Source organism: Gopherus flavomarginatus, chromosome 14 (genome assembly GCF_025201925.1).
Source record: "Gopherus flavomarginatus isolate rGopFla2 chromosome 14, rGopFla2.mat.asm, whole genome shotgun sequence".
Taxonomy (NCBI): domain Eukaryota; kingdom Metazoa; phylum Chordata; order Testudines; family Testudinidae; genus Gopherus; species Gopherus flavomarginatus.
The window spans coordinates 33,477,337-33,498,874 of NC_066630.1; the positions used below are offsets into that span (position 1 = coordinate 33,477,337).

The 21,538-nt window shown below is 44.5% G+C and overlaps 1 protein-coding gene and 1 long non-coding RNA gene across 5 annotated transcripts in view; both read right to left on the reverse strand.

Moving 5' to 3' along the window:
- LOC127034180 (uncharacterized) overlaps positions 1-21,538 on the reverse strand; it is a 240,628-nt gene that overhangs the window by 120,159 nt on the left and 98,931 nt on the right. The gene's annotated exons all lie outside the window — the stretch shown is intronic.
- The window catches only part of ESRP2 (epithelial splicing regulatory protein 2), a 65,943-nt gene continuing 64,327 nt past the window's right edge, over positions 19,923-21,538 (reverse strand). For all 4 annotated transcript variants that reach the window (XM_050922691.1, XM_050922689.1, XM_050922690.1 and 1 more), the window contains one exon: positions 19,923-20,409. In XM_050922691.1, coding sequence (XP_050778648.1) covers positions 20,251-20,409 — 159 coding nt within the window. In that variant the 3' untranslated portion in view covers positions 19,923-20,250. The remainder of the gene's footprint in view (positions 20,410-21,538) is intronic.

A 21,538-nucleotide genomic window follows, 5' to 3' on the forward strand; every position in this document is an offset into this window, starting at 1 on the left:
GTACACAAAGTTTAAAAATCTTTACTCCACTTACAATAAGCAGACTACTACCTTGAAGAAGGTATAATGTCCCTTAATGAAGTAAGGGGAGTTAATTGTAAAATGAGAGAGATGGTGGGTAAGGTAATATTGTTTATTGGACCAATGGCTGTTGGTGGAAGGCATAAGCTTTTGAGCTACACAGAGCTCTTCATGTCTGGGGAAGAAAGTGTCTGCTTCCTTCTCCAGACTTGAAGAAATTTCTCTGTGTAGCTTAAAAGCTTGGACCTCTCCCCCAAACAGCAGTTGGTCCAATAAAATATTATCTTACCTACCTTGTTTCTCTCATATCCTGGGACCCACATAGCTTCAACACTGCAAATAATTGTAAAGTAACATTTTAAGAAAAAAGGTAGTTGGTATAGATTTTTAAATAAACTTTAGTCTAATTCCTGTGAAATGCCAATTTGAGAAAGCCCAATAGTGCATCTAGATCAATATCTTTTCTCCAACAGGGGTGAGAGGAAGTGTTTATTGCTAGTTTGTTCCTTCAGTTCAATAGTTAAGCTGCATGTACCTCTTCTGCACAGCAGGTCATTGTGTATGTTCTGCCATCCATGAGGCAGGCAGTGCATGCCAAGGCTTTGGGAGGCAGATTCCTGGCTGCAAGACAGCACAGAAGACATTAGGAAAGTATTTTAGCATTGGCTGGCCTTCCTGACAAGTTCACTGTTGCTAGCTCCTGACAGAGGAATACAAAACTCCATGGTGCAGAACCACCTTGGTCCCACCAGAGAGGAGAATCCAAGTGACACTGACCAACATTTTTAATTGGCCAAGGGCAGGTGGGAGAGAGAGAGGGGCAAAGAAAGTGGCCTTTAAAAAATAAAAAAAAATGAAGTTTTCACAGTTTATTTTAAAAAATATTTTTACACTCTCTAAAAATCGTTTTCCCCCCTTTTCAGTGACAACAGGGTTGGAGGAAAAACATTTTTTAAAATGAAATATTGTTCTTTTCAAAACCAGCAGAGTAAAAGTCTTGAAGGTTTCTGCAAAATCTTTACCACTATTTAACCAACTGTTCTCCTTGCTTTAAGTTCAAGTGTCCTGGATCATTCAAAAAAGAAGATGAGACTGAGCCACTGGCAGGTAAAACAAAACTTATTTTTCATTTTCAGCAGTTGGAAGAGGACTTCTGATTACAGAGGTGTGTGAATCATGTGATGATGCAGCCACTACACCAAGGCCAGGGGCCAAAAACACAGGCTCAAGAACCCATTTACATTTTGTATCAAAATGGAGCATGACAGTATATTCATCAGGTCTCTTGCGCTTTGTCATTTCATACTCAACAGGAGTCACACAGTGTAAGAAGCGCTTTCCCATTTGAATCTGTCATCCATGAGAAGGTGCCCCATAACTGACAGAACCACACTGTGAAGGTCTGCTGGAGGGGAGACAGGTAGCCTGTTTACTTCCAATGTAAAGAGTATCTGTGTAGCATTAGGTAGGAAATCCAGTGACAAGTGGCTCTGTGGCAGAACGGTATCTGGGTAGCAGGACTAGATAGTCAGTCAAAGAAAAACCAAGAGACATATGACAGGGATGGGGTGGAAGTGTATGGAATAGATACTGAGGACAAAGGTGGCAGGGAAGACACCCAAATCTCACTCCTCAGTCAGGGATCACCAGGCTGGCCATCCCACATCATCTGTCTGAATAAAAACCTAGGGCATGCAACAGTAAAGGGGCAGGCGGAGGAAAGGAAGAATTACCACTTTGTTCTCTTTGTCCTTTTATTTCCTTCCCACGATCTCTAGATCTGGCTCTTTTAGATCCAAGACTTGCAAACAGTGCCCGAGTTATTTTGTTCCGCTCTTTCCATTGGATTTGTGTTTTAAAATTCCCGGCTTTTATTTTTGTAAAAGCTGCTGTTGTGGATTTAGAGCTACTCTAATTTAGGAATGCGTTATGTGGACCTGCTTATTGGACATTTACTGTATGAATGCAGCGGTTTAATTTAATAGGAGGGTGTAAGGAAAAACAAGCAGGCAAGAGAATGGCTCCAGCTGAGCCACTGTTCTGTAAATTTTGAGGGGTGTTAAGGAACAATGCGATGTGAGAAAGAGACTTTGGAACACAGCAAAACAACAGAAACCACCTACTGTAGTGGTGTTTAAAAAGGAACTCACTCTCTTGGGGGGGAGCTGTGGGAGGGGGGGCTGTTTGGGAGACTCAGACTGAGACACATCTGCCCCTAACTGGAGGGGTCTGAAGAAGTTAGGCCTTCCTGGGTTAAGGGGATGGCAAGACTTAAGGCAAGACAGACATGCCTGTAGAATTTTTGTTGTTTTAAATCATTTACAGCAAAAGGGTTTTATTCCTACTGCAAAGTAAACACTGCTTTTGTTTTAGGAAGCCTGTTTTGACACTGTATGACATTGGTCAAGAGGCACCTGAAGGAAAGGACCACAGGTAGCAGAAAATCAAATCTGTGGAGTAAGAAGAGTTGATACACAGGGTACTTTAGCCCAGTCTGCAGTGGGGGAGGGGAAAGGTGCCCACAAATGGTGGATTCTCTGTAACTTGAAATCTTTAAAATCAAGAGTTGAGGACTTCAGTTGTTATACCAATTATATTAGACCAGTAAAAACCAGCAGGATCTTATTAAAGGGGACAAGACAAAGATGGCACATTTATTATGATAACAATTTGATTTATGACTAATAACTAATATTTTAATTCTTATACACACACATTATACCTAATACCCACACACACACACACACACCAGATGTTCTGCAGCTGCTGCATAGTTACCAGTCCTGAAGATAGCTTAAGTTCATAGCTTGATTTTGTAGCTTGGGTTCATAGCTTGTGGCGGCTAACTGGCCAGGAAAGCGAGGCACAAGGACAAGCTGGATCTCTGTTGGGCAGGCACTGATGTCCTTCCATGTTGGCAGCAGAATGTTACCCCCAAGTCTCTCATCTCACCCTTCTTTTTTTATAGGCTTTTAGTTTGGATTCAAAGTCTATAGGTCTTGCTGTGTGACGCTGCCTCTGGGTTTAGATTGATCACCCATCAATTGCAGGCGTGACTTTCAGCCTTGAACCTGGCTTTGATATTCCTTCTGTTGTCCTTTTCTTTTTAGGGTGGATGCTTCTTACTTTGTTTAGGGCTGTTGTCTAGGTCTTCAGCCGTTGGTATTTGAACTTTATCTCATCAGGACAGGCTGGGGCTGGAGGTTGATTCCATCATCCATACATACCTCATTCACACATCTAAACTAAACTAATAAGATTACAGCAGGGTTTGCAAAAATGAAGGCTGGAGGAAGCTTTTACAAAATGGAGTGAGTGTTTTAAAATGGGGTTTGAATTACAATATGGAACAGAAGTTACAGTGTAGGCAAGTGTAGTGAATGGTGAACAGAAGTTACATTAATAAAGTGAACAATTAAAAACAATTTCATTTATCAGTTCTACACAGTAACTCAGCCAAAGATTATGGGCCTTTTGCAGGAGTGGGTGGGTGAGGTTGTGCGGCCTGCAATGTGCAGGAGGTCAGACTAGATGATCATGATGGTCCCTTCTGGTCTTGAAGTCTAGGAGTCTGAGAACTGTGCAGTTCCACACTGGAAAAGGTAGAGGCCAGGTAACACCGGAGGGGGGTGCACTCAAGAACTCCAAGAAGGGGGACAGAGGTGCAGCTAGCTCTGTAACTGTAACCATCTATTTTTTAACAAAGCCAAACATTTGGGGCTAAAGTGGAGGAGTCAGTACTTCTAACAATTTCCAAAATCTGAGACCACAACTTCCAAGTTCTAGAGCACTCCTACCAAATAGGCATGAATGTGCCAATGCTCCCACATGCAGCCAGCCAGATTTCTCCAGCTTGCAGCCAAATGTACCTTTTGAATGAGGAGGAGAGGCACAAGGAAAAATGCAAAAATTAGAAAGAATTGCATTTCCCAGAAAGTTGCTGCCTTTTCTCCCTTAAGACTAGTGGAGAATTATACTAAAACTACTGTGCATCACCTCCTGTGGAGGTTATTCTTTTTGCTATAATTACAACTATTTCAGGAGTCTCTGCCTAAAGCTCACTCCTTTTAATTTCAATAGCCCTACTATTTGCTAATTTTAGTCTGAAGGGGACATCTACTGGCAGCAAAGATTAATGTAAGCAAGAAGCACAAAATTGTAAGACCTTCTGAAAATTAGAGCAATGCAACTTAAAGATCCACTGCTTGTCCTAGAGACTCTGCAAGTCAGTCCTCTTTCCCTTCCCTCACTAAAAGAGGGTTCACTGGTCTGTATTTTCTATTTTAAAGCAGCAGCTAAAGTTGCTAAGATACTTCCCAGGACTCTAGTTAGTGAGCTGTCACTCTATATCAGAACCCTCCTTTTATACTACATATCAACTTTCTTGGAACAGGATGCTTGTTGGAATGTGTATGCAGTAAAATGACTGACTAAATAAGCAAACTGGAGGAAGGAAAGCTGTAATATAGCAACAGAAGGCAGGGTCTTATTCAAAATGGGTCAAGCAGTGTGTGTTTTACTTTATACAGGGTAATTGGTTTTCAGTACACTGCCCGACACCTGAGACCTATCTGGGATTCAGTCCCATGAGACTTTTGTAATCAATGGAAACAGCTGGCTGAATTGCAATTCTTGGAAGTTCCATTTTAATTAACCTGGTGAGAGACTAATGGGGAGGCAGAATAAGGGTCTAATTTTTTTATTTTATTTTAATTTTACAAAAAGCTGTTTTACCTTAATTTTTTTCACCATTTCCCAGAGAAAGAATAATTTCTCGAGCAAAACAGTTTAATTTGGGGGTTGGGGAGAGACTTGAAGTTTTGCCTGCTTGCACAAACTGAGTTGTTCCAGAATGAGATTATATTGTGAGGAACACGAGGGAGATAGAGCATTTCCAGCCTGGCATGACACCTCATCAAGAGTCTGAAGCAGAACATGGTGTTGCATGCAGCTCTAGTAAAACCATTCCACAGGGGCGTTAAGTATTCTGCTCCCCAAGATTCTTAACCAGGCTAAGGCTGAAGATGCTCTCTCAGCCTTGGTAAGAGGCTAAACTGCAACACATCCTAAAGTGAAGTTCTCTTTATACGGGTTAAGCATTGTTCATGGGCACTGTGTTACAGAATTCCCCACATACAACAAAACAAGAACAATTTACCTTAAGGCTGAGAGTATGCATCATGCATTCCAGAGTAGAATAATTACAAAGTGTTATTTCTTAAGCCAAGTATTATAAATCTAGGAATTTCAGAGTTAATGTTAAAGAAATCCAAATGTGTTAAGGTAAGAAATGCAGTCAAGCCTCCAAAACAATCATAACTCTGTCTTGTAGAGATGTCAAGTAATAACAATACCTGATTAAGGTATTTTAGTGTTTGTGATTCCAGAGAAGATTAAACTGACTTTTAAAAAGCATAAGATTGAAAAATAACTTTCAGCAGCTGTAAATCTTTAAATTACAGTAGTTGTCTGAACTACAATTCCCTCCCATACTTCAACTTTCCTTTTTAATAGATGAAAACATTACATCTGAATTAATCTTTTTTAATGTGAGATAAACTGCATTTAAAAACAAACAAAAACCCAACACCCTCACCACAGACAGTTCCTGTTTTAGAATGGTAGAGAGATGTACAAGTTAACAAAATTGTGTAAACTACTAACCTTATTCCAAGAAGATATTAGTGTACAATATACTTGGTACAGAAAGAAATGTCTTTAAAAGCCTTCCCACAAATTTCCACAGTCTAGAAATTCAGTTGCAAAGAATAAATTCATGCCTCAAAGAGAAATATTTAGGCCTTACCTCCAAGTTGCTGACCTTTTCAAATGATGTAAACTGTAGCTGGAAGGAAGTGTGATGAACATACTTATATTCCATTCCTTGAGGAGAGCAGTTGGATTTGGAAGCAAGCACAGCATCCATAAAATCTATCAATAAATCCCAGAGAAGCAACAAACTGCCAGGTACTGTATTTGGAATGTAAGCCTGAATAGGGAAGATGGTAAAGACATTCCTGGTACTTGTTCCAACACAGGCTGTTTCCAGAAATTGAGTGAAAAGTATTAGAGCAAAAAGGCTTTCAACTTTCAGAACTCATTATTTTTACTTGAGATCTCTGGCACTTAAAATACTGTTGCTCTGAAATGACAAACAAACACTCTTCCTTGTGCTTTAGCAGACTCTTTTCTGTGCAGTGGTATACACAGCTGACTTACATTTGCCTGGATGGGCCAGTTTAATTGAAGCTGCACCAGCCCCAATTAAATGGGACTGCTTCATTTCACAAGATTTAACTCTTTACAACGCAAAGGAACGTTCAAATACCAAATGTGAATATAGATCTTAGGAGGAACGTATCAAAAAGGAAAGGGAGCACTACTGTCCTGTTACAGAGTGAAATTCACTATTTTCAGTGTGCTACAATGCTGGATGTACAAGCCATCTACACGGCAGCACCAACTCTCATAGTAAGTGTTTTAAAGCCTCAGCTGGTGGACTCATGTTATTTTGAGAAAAATCTTTTTTTTTTTTTCCTTTCCCCTCATGGCATTTGTCCCGCATCCCAATCAATGTTTGGTCGGGATGCAATTTGTCCCGATATTTTGCACTCCTTGTTTTGTTTTGTTTTGTTCCTGCTGGTGGGACTCCAGGATTCTGTTTTTTTTTCTCTCTCTCCCCGCCGGCAGGACTCCAGGACTCCCCACTTTTTTTTTCTTTTTTTGCTCTGCCAGCAGGACTCCCCCACCCCCGCATGTGTCCCGATATTTTCTTCATCCCGTCTGGTCACCCTACCTACCTCACTCGCACCCCACTCCTGAACTCCGAATCCCTCAGCCCCACCCCCCAGCCTGGAACTCCCTCCTGCACCCCAAACTCCTCATCCCCCACCCCGAGCCCACACCCCCAACCAGAGTCCTCACCCCCTCCTGCACTCCAACCCCCTGCCCCAGCCCAGTGCAACTGAGTGAGGGTAGGGGAGAGCAAATCACTGAGGGAGGGGGAATGTAGTGAGTGGAAGGTGCGGCCTCGGGGGAGGGGCAGGGCGAGGGTGTTCAGTTTTGTGCTGTTAGAAGGTTGGTAACTCTATTGTGGAGAAACTTGAAAATACAACCTAAGTGACCTCTAGCTGCTCAAACCGGACAACAAGTAAAAAATTAACCTCATCATGATTTAATAGTTCAGGTTAGCACTCCTTTTTCGGCCTCTGTGGAGGGGCTCACAAGTTGGGGGGGCAGGTTGGTTTAGTTTCAATGTGAAGGTGTTACTCTACACCAGCAGTTCTTAACCAGGGTCTGCAGCCCCCTGGGGGGCCATGAGCCAGCTTCAGGGGGCCTTAGGGCTGAAACCAGGAGTGGAGCTGAGGGGAGCCCTGACTCTGAGCAGTCCCCCCAGGGATAAAATCCCAAGCCCAGCACCTCCATGGGGCTGAAATCATAGAATTTCACCTCAGGAGGTCATCTAGTCCAATCCCCTGCTCAAAGCAGGACCAACCCTCAGACAGATTTTTGCCCCGATCCCTAAACAGCCCCCTCAAGGATTGAACTCACAACCCTGGGTTTAGCAGGCTAATGCTCAAACCACTGAGCTATCTGCCTTGGCACTTGCTGCAGGGCTGAAGCCAGGAGCAGAGCCTTGGGGCTGAAGCTCAGAGCCCCAGTGCTCCCTGCAGGGCTAAAGCCTGGACAGAAGCTACCGGGCTGAAACCCAGCACCTCCATGGGTCTAAAGTGCAGAGGCTCCCTACCCCTGCCCGGTGACTGAAGTCTGGAGCCTCAAACCCCTCCGACCCACCCATGTGACTGAAGCCCCAAGGCTCTTCCCCCCGCCCACTGGCTGAACCGAGGAGCCCCGTGGCCCTCAAATTTTTACAGCATTTGGGCAGGCAGGGCTCAGAAAGAAAAAGGTTGAGAACTGCTGGGCTACACTACAGCAACTCCCCATCTTCAACTGCATTCAGGGCTGGCTTTAGGAAGTGCGGGGCCCAATTCGAACAGTTTTGACGGGGCCCCGGCACGGAAGACCAAAAAAAACACGTAAAAATAACACGTGGGGCTTGTACTCACTGGGCAGTGCTCCGAGTCTTCAGTAGCACTTTGGCGGCGGGTCCTTCAGTCGCTCCAGATCTTTGGCGGCACTGAAGGACCCGCCGCCGAAGACCCAGAACAAGTGAAGGACCCACCGCCGAAGTGCTGCTGAAGACCCAGAGCGCCGCCAGGTGAGTAAAAATTAAAAAGGCACCTCTAGCCAGGGAAGGGATACTCACTGGGCGCGGGGCCTGATTCGGGGGAATTGGTGGAATTATCCTAAAGCCGGCCCTGATTGCATTGGATTCATTTCACACATAAACCTGTCATCTTGTATGCCAGTTCCAGGTGTTACATTTCATGCTAATGTCCAGAAAATGCCCTCAGCTGGGGTGGGGTGGGGCTGAGCCAGGCATGAAGCTGCAGGGAACTGGGGGTTGGGTGCCTGCTGTGAGTAGTAGGAAGGAGAGTAAGGAATAGGGAGTGGGAGCTGGAATTGATGAAGGTGCAGGGGCTGCTGGGTGTCTGAGGGAAGCCAGCGGGGACTCTCAGAGGAGGCTGGGTGTCTGCTGAGGGTACAGGGGTGGGGGTGACACGCACCTGCCTCTTCCTTCCCTGCGGTCACCTAGCCTGGTAAGCATGACTAGTGCGACCTCTGCTGGCCCTCAGCGGCAATTTCAGCCAATCCTATTGCTTAGCTGAATGCACCAGGCATGCAAAACTTGGCAAACCTCTCTACCTACAGGCTCACAGGTCCTGCACACGTAGACCTGTGCACCCACCCTGCATTTCTACGTGCGAGCCAGGAAGCTGAACATCCAGCTATCGGCTGTAAGCATACACGGCCATTTCTTAGGGTTCCAAAACCTCAAAGGGCAAAGTTATTATCCCTTTTGCATGTAAATGAAACTGGCGCTTTACTAAGAAGTTTGGGGGTGGAGAGCTCCACATGCTATATTGACTTCCTCACACCTCCTGCAACCTGTGTGCCTCCATTCAGGTTGCTACAGAGGCCAAGAAGAAGTCCATTTGAAAAACATAGCCAGAACAAGTCTAGCCATAAATACAGTGGTGTAGGCACAAGGGAAGTAAGGGAGACATTCTCCTCCCTGTAACAGTCTCCTCTATCCATGCAGCACACTATTTTCACACCTTACCCCCCCCTCCCAGATTTTATAGGGGTGCATAATATTTGCAAAGTTTGTTTACTTCCAAGATAGGAAATGTGGTACTGAATGTTTACAAATCAAGATTAAAATAGGGAGCATGGAAGTACCTTTCAGGCTTTCTACATGAGTGAGTGAGACTTTCCCTTTAACTGTCCTCTTGCAAAGAGCAGCAAAAGGAGTTTTGTGAGGGAGTTCTCCAGGTGAAGGAGGAGTGCTGCAGAACCCCTGGTCTGAGTGCGTCATCTGCTTGCTTGCAGTTTATAGGTGGTCTGGTTGGGGGGGGCTGTGTGCTAAGCCAAGATCCTTGCTAGCCAAGCCGAGAGGTTACCAACCAGTTCCAATGTGCTACCCTTTCATCCTTAATCCCTTTAGGACCCACAGGCTTAACTCACAACAGAGGTTTCAAAAAACAGCTCCTATGCAACCCAAAAAGCTAGTGAAGAGCGGGGTTTAGAGAGGCAGATACACCTAACAAACATACTCAAAAAACTTAGGCCAATAACTACTCCCCCAAGGTTTTTTTGTTGTTGTTGTTTTTTAAATGCAGGCCGAAGTCCAGCAGCAGAGGGGGGTGGAGGGCTATCCCATGTATTGCCCTGAATGCTGCATATATGATTACCTGGCATGTGGGATGCTTGCATCTGTTGCAAGCAACTGATGGCCCTCAGAGACAGAGGATGGGCTCTTGAGGCCAGAGTGTCAGAACTGGATGAGCTAAGGGAGACAGAAAGGTATGCTGAGGTGATTTTCCAGGACCTCCTCCCCCCATTTAGTCTGACAGGCTCTGTGATATTGAGGAGGATGTAAGTCTTGGGGAAGGAAGACACCACGCTGGAGCAGAGGAAAATGATCCCATAGGTAGGACCTTCCCCTTCTGGATGATGGAATGGTATCTTCACACAGAGGATACCTCTTTGGGGCAGGGGAAACCTGTTATTAGGAAGAAATGGGTAATTGTAATTGGGGATTCAGTTATTATAAATATACATATCTGGGCCTGTGATGAGCAGGAAAACTGCTGGGTGAATTGCCTGTCAGGTGTAAAAGGTTACCAACCTCTCAAGATAGCTAGACAGATGTATGGGCAGGGCAGGAAAGGAGCCAGTGATTGCAGTACACAGAGGAGACTGGTAACTGCTGATAGTGGGGGTGGGAGTGCACAATGGCAAGCCTCCTCTCACCACAGGAGCCATGGTCAACTCCCTGGTGACTGCCCAGGCATCCTCCAGCAACACCCTCTTGACCACGGCACACGGGCCTATCACCCGCCCTGGGCAAACTTGTAACCCCTGCTGCCTCCCCAGGCTCCTCCCCAGCTCCCCTGGGCCCCACCGCCTCTCCCCATCCCCGCAACTGATTCTCCAAGCTCCCTTCTGCACATCTGTCCATCCAGACATATACTCAAGCAGGTAACTGGCTGCTGGCTGGCAGGAAAGGGATAGGACTCAGCAGGCTTCCTGGCGACCTCTCTGGGAGAGAGCTGTGCTGCCAGCCTTCTCTCATTTCCCTACTCTAGGCACCAGCAGGAGTGCGCACTGCTTGTGCCTTTCCCAGGCCTGTCCCTTCTGCCACACTCAGCCCAACTCTACTCTACCAGGAATTTTATATGTGTGTGTGAGAGAGAGAGGGGGGGGTCACGTCACCTATGCCTATACATACCAATGACATAGAGAAAGGCAGGAGAGAGGTCCTGGAGCTAAATTTAGATGGTTAGATCAGATTCAAGTCCAGGATCGCTACAGTAGCATTATCTGAAATGCTTCCAGTTGCATGCAGAGGGCTAGTAAAACAGGCAGAACCGCAAGATCTCAATGCGTAGATAAGACAATGGTGGTGGGATTTACATTTATTAGGAACTGGGAAACCTTTTGTGAAAGGAGGAGATTATAGGGGAAGGATGAGCTCTACCTAAACCAAAACAGAATCACATTTCACAGAGGAGTGTATAAACTAAGACATGGGGGAAACCCAACAGCTGTAGAGGAGCACACAGTTTAGACAGACACACCCCTGAGGAGAGGATTTATTGAAGGAGATACTCTATACCAGGGATTGGCAACCTATGGCATGCATGCCAAAGACAGCACGTGAGCCGATTTTTAATGGCATGCTTCTGCCTGCCAGGACTCCAGCGTGCCATTAAAAATCCTGCCCAGCCCAACCCACTCCCCTCTGCCTTCCGCTCCCCCCACGGGGGCAGGGAGCAGAAGCATAGGCGTGCGCATGGGGAAGGCAAATGGCTCCACTCTCCTGGCACGGCAAGCCATGGGATCCACGCTCCCGGGCCAGCACACCCGGCTGAGTGCAGCAAGCTGCTGGCCCCTCCCCTGCCTTCCCTCCTCCCCTGGAGCCCTGCCGCTGCGTGTGCAGCATTCTGAGGGCCAGAGCGCATGCTCCCACGGGGCAGTGTTTGGCTCCATGGGGAGGCAGACACGCTCCCCGCTCACCCAGAACCCTGCCGCCGTGCATGCAGCACTCTGCGGGGCGGGGCTGCACGCTCCCACAGGGCAGCGTATCTGGCTCTGCTTGGAGCCTCATGGTAAGGGGTCCAGAGTTGGCGAAGGGGTAGAGGCAGTCAGGGGACAGAGGACAGAGTGGGTTGTACAAGGAGTGGGATCCCAGGCAAGGTGTTCAGGGGCGGGGGAGTCTCTGGAGGAGGCAGTCAGGGAGCAGGGGAGGGGTTGGAGGGGGCATGGGAGTCCCAGGGTCTGTCAGGGGGTGAGGGGTGGATAGGGGTCAGGGCAGTCAGGGGACAGGGAGCAAGGAAGGTCCGGGGGGGGCAGTTAGGGTGGGGGAGGTCTCTGGAGGGGGTGGTCAGGGGACAAAGAGCTGGGGGGGGGGGTTGTATGGATCGGGAGTTCTGGGGGTCCTGTCAGAGGGCAGTTGGATAGGCATGGGAGTCCCAGGAGTCTGTCTGGGGGTGGAGGTGTGGATAAGTGTCTGGGCAGTCAAGGGACAGGTAGGGTGCTAGGTGGGCAATCAGGGGACAAGGAGCAGGGAGGCTTAGATGGGGGTGGGGTCCCAGGAGGGGGTAGTCAAGGGACAAGGGGTGAGGGAGTTGGTGGTTCGGTGGGGGGGCAGTCACCCAGTTCTCTTCTCTGAGCCCTGACCCCCCCCACAGCCCTCTGCCCTGAGACCCGCACACTCCCCAAGCCCCTGCCCTGAGCCCTGTACCTCCCTCATACACACTCAGCCCTCTGCTTGAGTCCTTCAGCCCCCACCACAACCCCAACCTTGACTCTAGCACCCCACACACATCTCCAGCCCCCACATCTGCCCTGACACCTGCACCCCTTCACATGCCCCCAGCCCTCTGCCCTGACTCTTGCACCCCCCCACATCCCCAGCCCCCTCCACTCCGTGCACCCCCCCAGAGCACCTAAGGACCCACCGCCAAAATGCTGCCAAAGACCCAGAGCACCGCCGGGTGAGTAACAATTAAAAAGACGCCTAAGTTATCTGCTCTTCTTTAGGGCACGGGACTCTCTTTGGCACGAGGCCCGATTTGGGGGAATCGGCCAAAAGCCAGCCCTGGATACAGTTAATACTAGGGTACAAAATATATAGGCATGACCAAGCAGCAGGTCACACTCCTGGGGGAGCTGCATTATATGTGAAAGAAAGCATAGCATCAAATATAAGACAATTTAAATTTATCAAACTGTACCATAGAATCTCTGTGGATAGAAATTCCATGCTTGAATAACAAGAGTATAGCAGTAGGAATATACTACTGAGCATCTAACCCGGATAGTATTGTGATTGTGAAATGTCCAGGGCGATTAGAGAGACTACAAAAAAAAAAAAAAAAAACAAAACCAATAATGGGAGATTTCAACTACCCCCATATTGACTGGGTATATGTCACACAGCACGACGCGATGCAGAGAAAATTTCTAGACGTCATTAATGACTGATTCTTGAACCAGCTAGCCCTGGAACCCACAAAGGGATAATCAGTTCTTGATTTAGTTCTAAGTGGAGCACAAAATCTGGTCCAAGAGGTCAATACAGCTGAACTGCTCAGTAATACCAACCATGAATATATTAAATTTAACATCCACATAGGGAGGAAAAACACCAAAGAAACTGAACATATTAGCATTTTATTTCAAAGAGAGAAACTACACAAAAAGGAGGAAGCTAGTTAAATGGAATTAAAAGGAACAGTGACAAGAGTGAAATCTCTGCAAGCTGCATGGACACTATTTTAAAACACCCTAATAGAAGATAAAACTGAATGTATACCCCAAATAATAAAAAAATAAAAGTAAGAGGACTAAAAAGTGCCTCCCTAAACAGCAGAATAAGAGGCAAAAAGGCATCCTTTAAAAACTAGAAGTCAAATTCTACTGAGAAAAATAGAAAGGAGCATAAACTCTGGCAAGTCAAGTATAATTAGGTAGGCCAAAAAAGAATTTGAAGAGCAACTAACAAGAAAAAAAAAATGCTGTCAGTTTTTGTAAGTACATCAGAAGGAGGAAGCTTGCCAAATAAACTATCAGTAGGACAGTGGATGATAGAGGTGCTGAAGAACTCCTCAAGGAAGACAAGGCTGCTGCAGAGAAGCTCAATGAATTTTTTGCATCACTCTTCACTGCAAAGGATGCGAGAAACATTCCCACACTCGAAACATTCTTTTTAAGTGACAAATCTGAAGAACTGTCACAGATTGAGGTATCAGTAAAGGAGATTTGGGAACAAATTGATAAATTAAAGAGTAATAAATCACCAGGACCAGATGGTATTCACTCAACAGTTCTGAAGGAACTCAAATATGAAATTGCAGAACTACTATTTGTGTTCTGTAAACTAATCGCTTAAATCAGCTTCTGTACTAGATGACTGGAAGATAGCTAATATAATACCATTTTAAAAAAAAAAGGCTCCAGAGGTAATCCTGGCAATTGCAGGCTGTTAAATCTAACTTCAGCGCCAGGCAAATGGATTGAAACTATAGGAAGAAACAAAATTATCAGACATGTAGATGAATACGATTTGTTGGGGGAAAAGTCAACATGGTTTTTGTAAAGGGAAATCATACCTCACCAATCTATAAGAATTCCTTCAGGGGGTCAACAGGTGGACAAGAGTGATCCAGTGAATATAGTGTACTAGACTTTCAGAAGGCCTCAAAGGCTCATAAACAAATTAAGCAATCATGGGATAAGAGGAAAAGGTGTTCTCATGGATCAGGAACTGGTTAAAAAAGACAGGAAATAAAGGGTAAGAATAAATGGTCAGTTCTTACAATGGAGAGAGATAAGCAGTGAGGTTACCCAAGAATCTGTGCTTGGACCAATGGTGTACAACATATTCATAAATGATCTGGGGGAAAGGGTATAAACAGACAGGTGGCATAGTTTGCAGATTATGCAAAATTAGTTAAGCTAATTAAGTCCGTAGCTAACTGCTAAGAGTTACTCACAAAACTTGTTAAGTGGGCAACAAAATGGCGGATGAAATTCAATATAGATAAATGCAAAGTAATGCACATTATCTGTATAGTTGGGATTGTGTTTTCCAAAATAACATCTAAATTAATAGTTACCACTCAGGAAACATCTTGGAGTCATCATGGATAGTTTTCTGAAAACATCTGCTCAATATGCAGCAGTAATCAAAAAAAGCAAACAATGTTAGGAACTATTAAGAAGGGGTAGTTAGTAAAACAGAAATCATTATCATGCCACTATATAAATCCACGATACGCCCCCACCTTGAATACTGCATGCAGTTCTAGTTGATTCATCTCAAAAGAGATAATAGAACTGAAAAAGAGAAGGGCCACAAAAATGAGGAGGAGTATGGAACAACTTCCATATGAGGATTAAAAAGACTGGGAATGTTCAGTTTGAAAAGAGATGACTAAGTGGGGAATATGATAGATGTCTATAAAATCATAAATGAAAAAAAAAGTGTTATTTACTCCTTCACATAACACAAGAACTGGGGTCCCACACTGAAATAAATAAGCAGCAGGTTTAAAACAAACATTAGAAAATACTTCACACAATGCACAGTCAACCCATGAAACTTGTTGCCAGGGGATATTGTGATGGCCAAAAGTATAACTGGATTTTAAAAAGAATTAGATAAATTCATGGAGGTTAGGTCCCTCAGTGGCTATTAGTCAGGATGCAACCCCATGTTCCGGGGGTCCAACCTCTTGCTTCCAGAAACTAGGACTGGTTGACAGGGGATGGATCACTCAAAATTGCCCTGTTCTGTTCATTCACTATGAATCTTCTGGCACTGGCCACCATCATAAGACCAGGCTAGTATGGTCATTCTTATGTTCTTCTGGGGGGCGGAGTTCTTTCTGGTAGATGTGTAATGTAAGAAAAAACTTGGAGTTCTCCTCCCTTTGTTCCAAGCTCCAGGAACAAACAGAGGTATAAAGCAATCTTGCTATAACTGGCACTAGCAAAATACACCATCCATCAGCATTGCATTTGATATAGCCAAACCGCAATCAGTGAACAAGTGCAGAGAAGCCAAATATTATATGGGAATGGCTGAGGTGGAAAAAAGACAAACAGATTAAAACTAAAGAACGTTCTTAACTCTTTAGAGTCATGGATTGCTATTGACACATACAGAGCAGATGCAGAATGAAGAAATTCAAAGAGTCAGAATTAGAATCCATCACTAGCTGCTCCTCCAAAGGTGCCCGTTTCTATGGCGCAATACTCAGCTTCTTCTATTCATCTTTATGTTGCCTTTAATGCATGGAAGGACCTTTTAGAGTTTATGCATAAGACCCGTCCCTCAAAGAACAAAATCAGTAACATTCTTTTAGTTAAGCTTGAGAGGGTATATTTTACATAGTATAAATTTAGCTGAGAAGTTGTTGCTTCCCCTACCTGTGGTTTACTATAGTATTTCTCCCTCCTTCAACTGGATAATTTTAGACAAGACCAGACAGTGTTTCCTCTGCAACCCAAAGAATGAAGTACAAGTGTATTCACAAGTAGCTTCTCTTCTCTACTGGGCTACTGGAGCCTTACCCTAGCATAGACATTTTTCCATTCACCCTTTTTGCAAATGTGATTATTTGTCATTAGCATCTTTAAAAGAAACCACCACTACCACAAGGGTCATCAGGTGCCCATTTTTCAACTGGAAAGTCCAGTTGAAAAGTGTACCAGACAGTGTCCGGCCAGATCTACTGACTTGACACTCAAAGCCCAGTTAGTGGATATGAGGAGGTGCTGGGTCATTACCTACCCCAGCCCCTGCTCAGCTGGCGCTGCCTCTTATCTCCATCAGGCGGCTGCAGCTCCCAGCTCTGGCTCTGCAGGTGGGTCCCTCCTGACCTGGGCAGAGGGGAATGAGGGAGATGGGAAAAGCAGCAAGTGATGGGGAGGGAGGAGGAAGAGAAGCAAATGGAGGCATGACCTTGGGAGGGAAGGGACAGGCCTCGGGGGGGAAAGGGTGGGCTTGGGGGAGGTTCTGGCACTCCTGCTGGAGAGTCCAGTTTTTACATATTACAAAGTTGGCAACCGTAATTACCACCCTATCAAGAGCCCTGCGTGTTTCATATTTATACACCCAGCAGACACAAACAAGCTTGAGTCACATCTAACTACAGCTTGTGTCAGCCAGATTCCAGTGGTTTAAATATTCCAAGTGAAAATGTTACCACTTCACAGAGATGGCTGGCAGCAGGATTCTAAATCAAAGACTAACATTTCAAATGGAGACATTTACACACAGCAAAGGGTTTGGCATTAGCTTCCAGATCATTACAGTATGGTGTTTCATATACAGTGGAAGGAGGTAGATTAGCACTTTGGAGAAGAGAAAATCCAACTGCTTGTGCTCATTGAAACATCCCTGGCCTTCCACGAGTACTTCAAAACTACCAAGGAGTTAACAGGTTATTTTGAAGGAAGGTAGAGAGCTACAGTACCTGAGCTATGGTTCAGATTTCCTAACCCGTTAAGGGAGGAATGGAATAGCATACAGACAACAATGGAAGTTGCTGTAAAGTTGTTTATAAATAGATTTAAGCATCAGGTTCACATAATTTACAGCCAGAAGTTTTATAAAGGAAGTTAAGAAGAAAATAAGCTGTTTTAACTGAGTGCAAAAATGATGACATGGTGGATTCTTGCCACCTGGAGTGTTGCAGGATGCAACACACTAATGAACTGGCTAGTGCAGGGATCAGCAACCTCTGGCACGCAGCCCGCCAGGGTAAGGGCTCTAGCAGGCCGAGCTGGTTTGTTTACCTGCCATGTCTGCAGGTTTGGCCAATCGTGGCTCCCACTGGCCGAGGTTTACCGCTCCAGGCCAATGGGGGCGGCAGAAAGCAGCTGCCAGCACATCCCTCGGCTTGCGCCACTTCCCACAGCCCCCATTGGCCTGGAGCTGCGAACCTCAGCCAGTGGGAGCCATGATCAGCCAAACCTGCAGATGCGGCAGGTAAATATCAAACTAAAACAATCAGTGACCCAAACAGCCCTAAACAATTTCTGATCTCCAGCAGATCAACAGAACACACACGCACGCACACTTCAGCCCACATCAAGCCCCTTCCTCCCCTAAAGCCCAAGTAACTAGATAAACTTTGAAGCACATCCTGATGGTCAGATCAGGGGAAGAGGGTAGGGGAACTCTTATGGGACTTGCTGGACCACCACCAGTTTCTTCTTTTAAAAGAAAGAGGGGACATCAACTCACATGCTCAGCTGATTGCCCCTTTCTCACAGTTGTAATCTCACACAGACAGGTCCCAGCCCATTTAAGTTTTTAAAAAACAAATACTTAGAAAATATTACATATTGCTGTCCATCTCTAGATCACAAAAGTGCTTTACAAAAAGAAAAAAAGGCAAGTGCAATTATCAGCATTTTATAATGAGGAAACTGAGCAAGTCACTTTACCTCTCTGTACCTCAGTTACAGAGGGTGGGTCAGTGACAAAGCTGGAATAGAATTTGGGTCTCCTGACTCACTCCTGGATTATACCAGCTTCCCAATTAGAGCCTCTTCTGTGGTGCTGGAATCCAAGCAACAACAAAGCTAAGAATCAAGCATAGTAAGAGCAAGGGGGAAAAATGATCACATATTTGCAATTTCTCATTTCACCTGTTTGCTACTAGCCACATTTCACCTGCCTGGATTAACTGAAAAGGACTAAATCTCCTATGTACTCATTATGTGCCTTCAGGAAACTGTACTACAAGTTATATATCTAGAAGATGAATTGTTTTACAAAATCCATGTATGCTTGATTTCAAGACTGCAAAATCTGAATTTGTTTTACAAAATATACATACACACAGTGTACTTAGAAAAATAATTTGTTGATGGGCTACACAACTTGAGTTAATGACATTTATTAAGAGGTAGAAAGCTGGATGTCCCAACTGCATCAGAAGCTTCCTGCAACTCCAGTTATGGCAGTGAGATGTTACATATTTACAGTACAATTGCAATGAACTACTAATGAATTTGATACTGTCAAGCCACCTTTTTGCTTTGGGTTCTCTTTCAAAACACCATCTGAACACATGAAGGCTGAGATACAGCTACTTGCCAAAAACTCTCTGCATTGTTTCTTTTACAAAAGACTGGGCCTGACTGTTTTGTATTACTTCTGAGCTAACTACTTGGATGATTACTAGCCACGTTCTATGGCTTAGTTTAGGGGTCCCCACTGTGAGCTATGATTAGCTATTGTAGAATAGACAAACAAGCTTACCTTTTATACACATGATGTATTTCAGTATTCTCTATCAGCAAGATATCCTAAGCAACAGTCACACCACCAACACTTTAGTGGTATCTACATCACCTTGATGTGTTTGGATGAAGGAACAGAGGCACTTAATAAGCCAACACACATTGTAAGCATCTCTTTTATTTGTTGTAATATAAAGAAGCATACATCATTCATTCTTTTCAGTACAACTCAAATTGTACACCAACTAAAAAAAGATCAGTGTACACAGACATCCTTGAGCCTGTCACAACAGGACTCATGACATTTTGCTCTGCTGGTATTGCACTTTGAATAGGCTTGAATTAAGGCACAGTAAAAACAAAATCATTTAGTGCTTCTACAGCAGATGTCTTCTTAAACACATGCTACATGACAAACTAGTTTTTCTAGCTTATGTATATACACACAAAGAAAGGAAAAATGCATGCACTAGAAGGCTTAGATTTCAACAATTTTGTTGCTTCATAATATACAAATAAAGTAGTTTAAAGATGTAAACAAATTGCATGCACATAAACTAGAGCAAAATCTTTAATACAGTATCTGAAAGCTATTATGCTTAAATAAAAAATATAACTTACTAGTACTCAATGTTTATGTGCCATTTTTGTCCTGTAGAAATTAAAAGTTTGGGGTTCTTTTTGCTTCACACATTGGCAGCATGTATGTTGGTAGGAAAGACTGATATGGCTTTTGCATTACACAACACAATGACAAGAAGCAGCTTCTCCTATTCCATTTGGATATGGCATCCTGGGTATTTTCCAGTTAAGGAAAGCAACAACAAAAAATCCAATAGGATTTATGCTACAATTTGGGAAAGCTGCAAGTTTCAGCAGCCCTTTCTGGAGACATTTTGCTGAAAGTAAATTCTTAAAACCTAAAACAAAAGAATCTGAACAAACCATGTTTCACTTTCCACTTCAAACACTACAGAACAAAAATTAAGTCTCCCTCCCTCCCCTCACCCCGGGGCTGTGATAGCTGAAGTGCTCTTGGATTGCCTCACAGGTTAACTGGGTGGCAGCATTTCAACAAGTATCTTGAAATCAATCTTCCTTCTCTTTCTTAAGGAAATTAGTGATATAGTTTTTATTTCTCTTTTTGGTGTAGGGCAGGAGATTTTTCAAATTAAATACAGGAACAAGTATCACTCCTGCAACCTACCATGCAGGCTGAGAAGGCACATTTACTGCTGTGTGGATAGCAAGGGAAGACTTTGTTTTATTAAAAGGCATAGTGTTTAATATTACTTCCCTTCCCTCTCTTCTCCCTCCCCCCGCCCCTCAAGAGTCTTTTGGTTAGACCAGATAGAGTTCTATATAGCGACTTCCCAGGAGCCGTCCATTTTTCTCAGCCACTGCTTTCTTAGCCAGGTCCAGGCTTGGAAAAGTCACCAACGCTTCTCCACTGGGCTGGCCACTAAAGTTGTAAAGCACGAGAATGGAATCTGTGTGGAGCTGCAGAAATAAGAACACAAGGGAGGGGGAAGAGAAACTTAAAAGCTAAGACCACAGATGTAGGCTCTGTCCCTAACTATGTACTCCTGCTGGTTTCTTTAATTGCTTTAGATCAACAGAAAGGCAGTTCAGAGTTTTATACATAAAAACACTTCATCTGCCAAGCTTCAGATCATCGTGGCTACAAACAGCCAAGTCTGGAGGAGAATAAAGGACTGAAGACTGAACTGAGAGCTGTTTTTTAGTTCATAGCAGAAGGAACTTGAATTCTGCTGGTGTACGAGTCAGAAAGATTCAAAAGTAGCTCCAGGAGGAGAGTCCAGTACAGAAGTACTGCAGATTACTTAGATTTAAGGTTAGCAAGACCATGTGTCTACATTATGGGCACTACAGTGGCATAGCTACTGCACTGTACTACATGGTATAGATGCAGACAACAGCGACAGAAGGGGTTTTTCGATCGCTGCAGGAACGCCACCTCCTCAAGTGATGATAGCGAGGTTGTCAGAAGCATTCTTCCATCGACCTAATTGCATCTATACCGTGGGCTAAGTTGGCATAGCTACAGCACTCGAGGTATGAATGTGTCATACCTCTGAGCATTGTAGCTATGTTGACCTAAGTCTGAAGTGTGGACTAGCCCAAGACAGAAGAGGTATCAAATTTACTAAATGATAGGCAAAGCAAGGAAGGAAACTTCAGCCTGCAGTGAAGTATGCTTGTGCTACCTGGCTTATTGGCCAAGAAAAACAGAAAGGGCTATTAAAGCATCATGAATACTAACCCAAAAGAAAATAAGGCAGACAGTGACACCAGAAAGAGAAGTATGGATAGAGCAGCATGAGAGGAGAAGATGCATGAGAATTAACAGAACTAAATTAGCCCCCAGAACCAGAGAAGTAAAAGTTGTAGTATTTCAATTGAATCAAAGGAGCCTTTGTTAATATGGAGGGAAGAGGGCGGAAAGTGGTGGGAAATGATACTGTTCTGTCAATGTAGTTAATCTACTTGGGGTGACATCCAGGCCATGGTGTGTTCAAGGATTTAACCCCAAAATATTGAGTATAAAATCCACTCGGCAGATGTGCCTGAGCTTGTCTGTGCCCCCATACCAGACATCCTGGAAGCC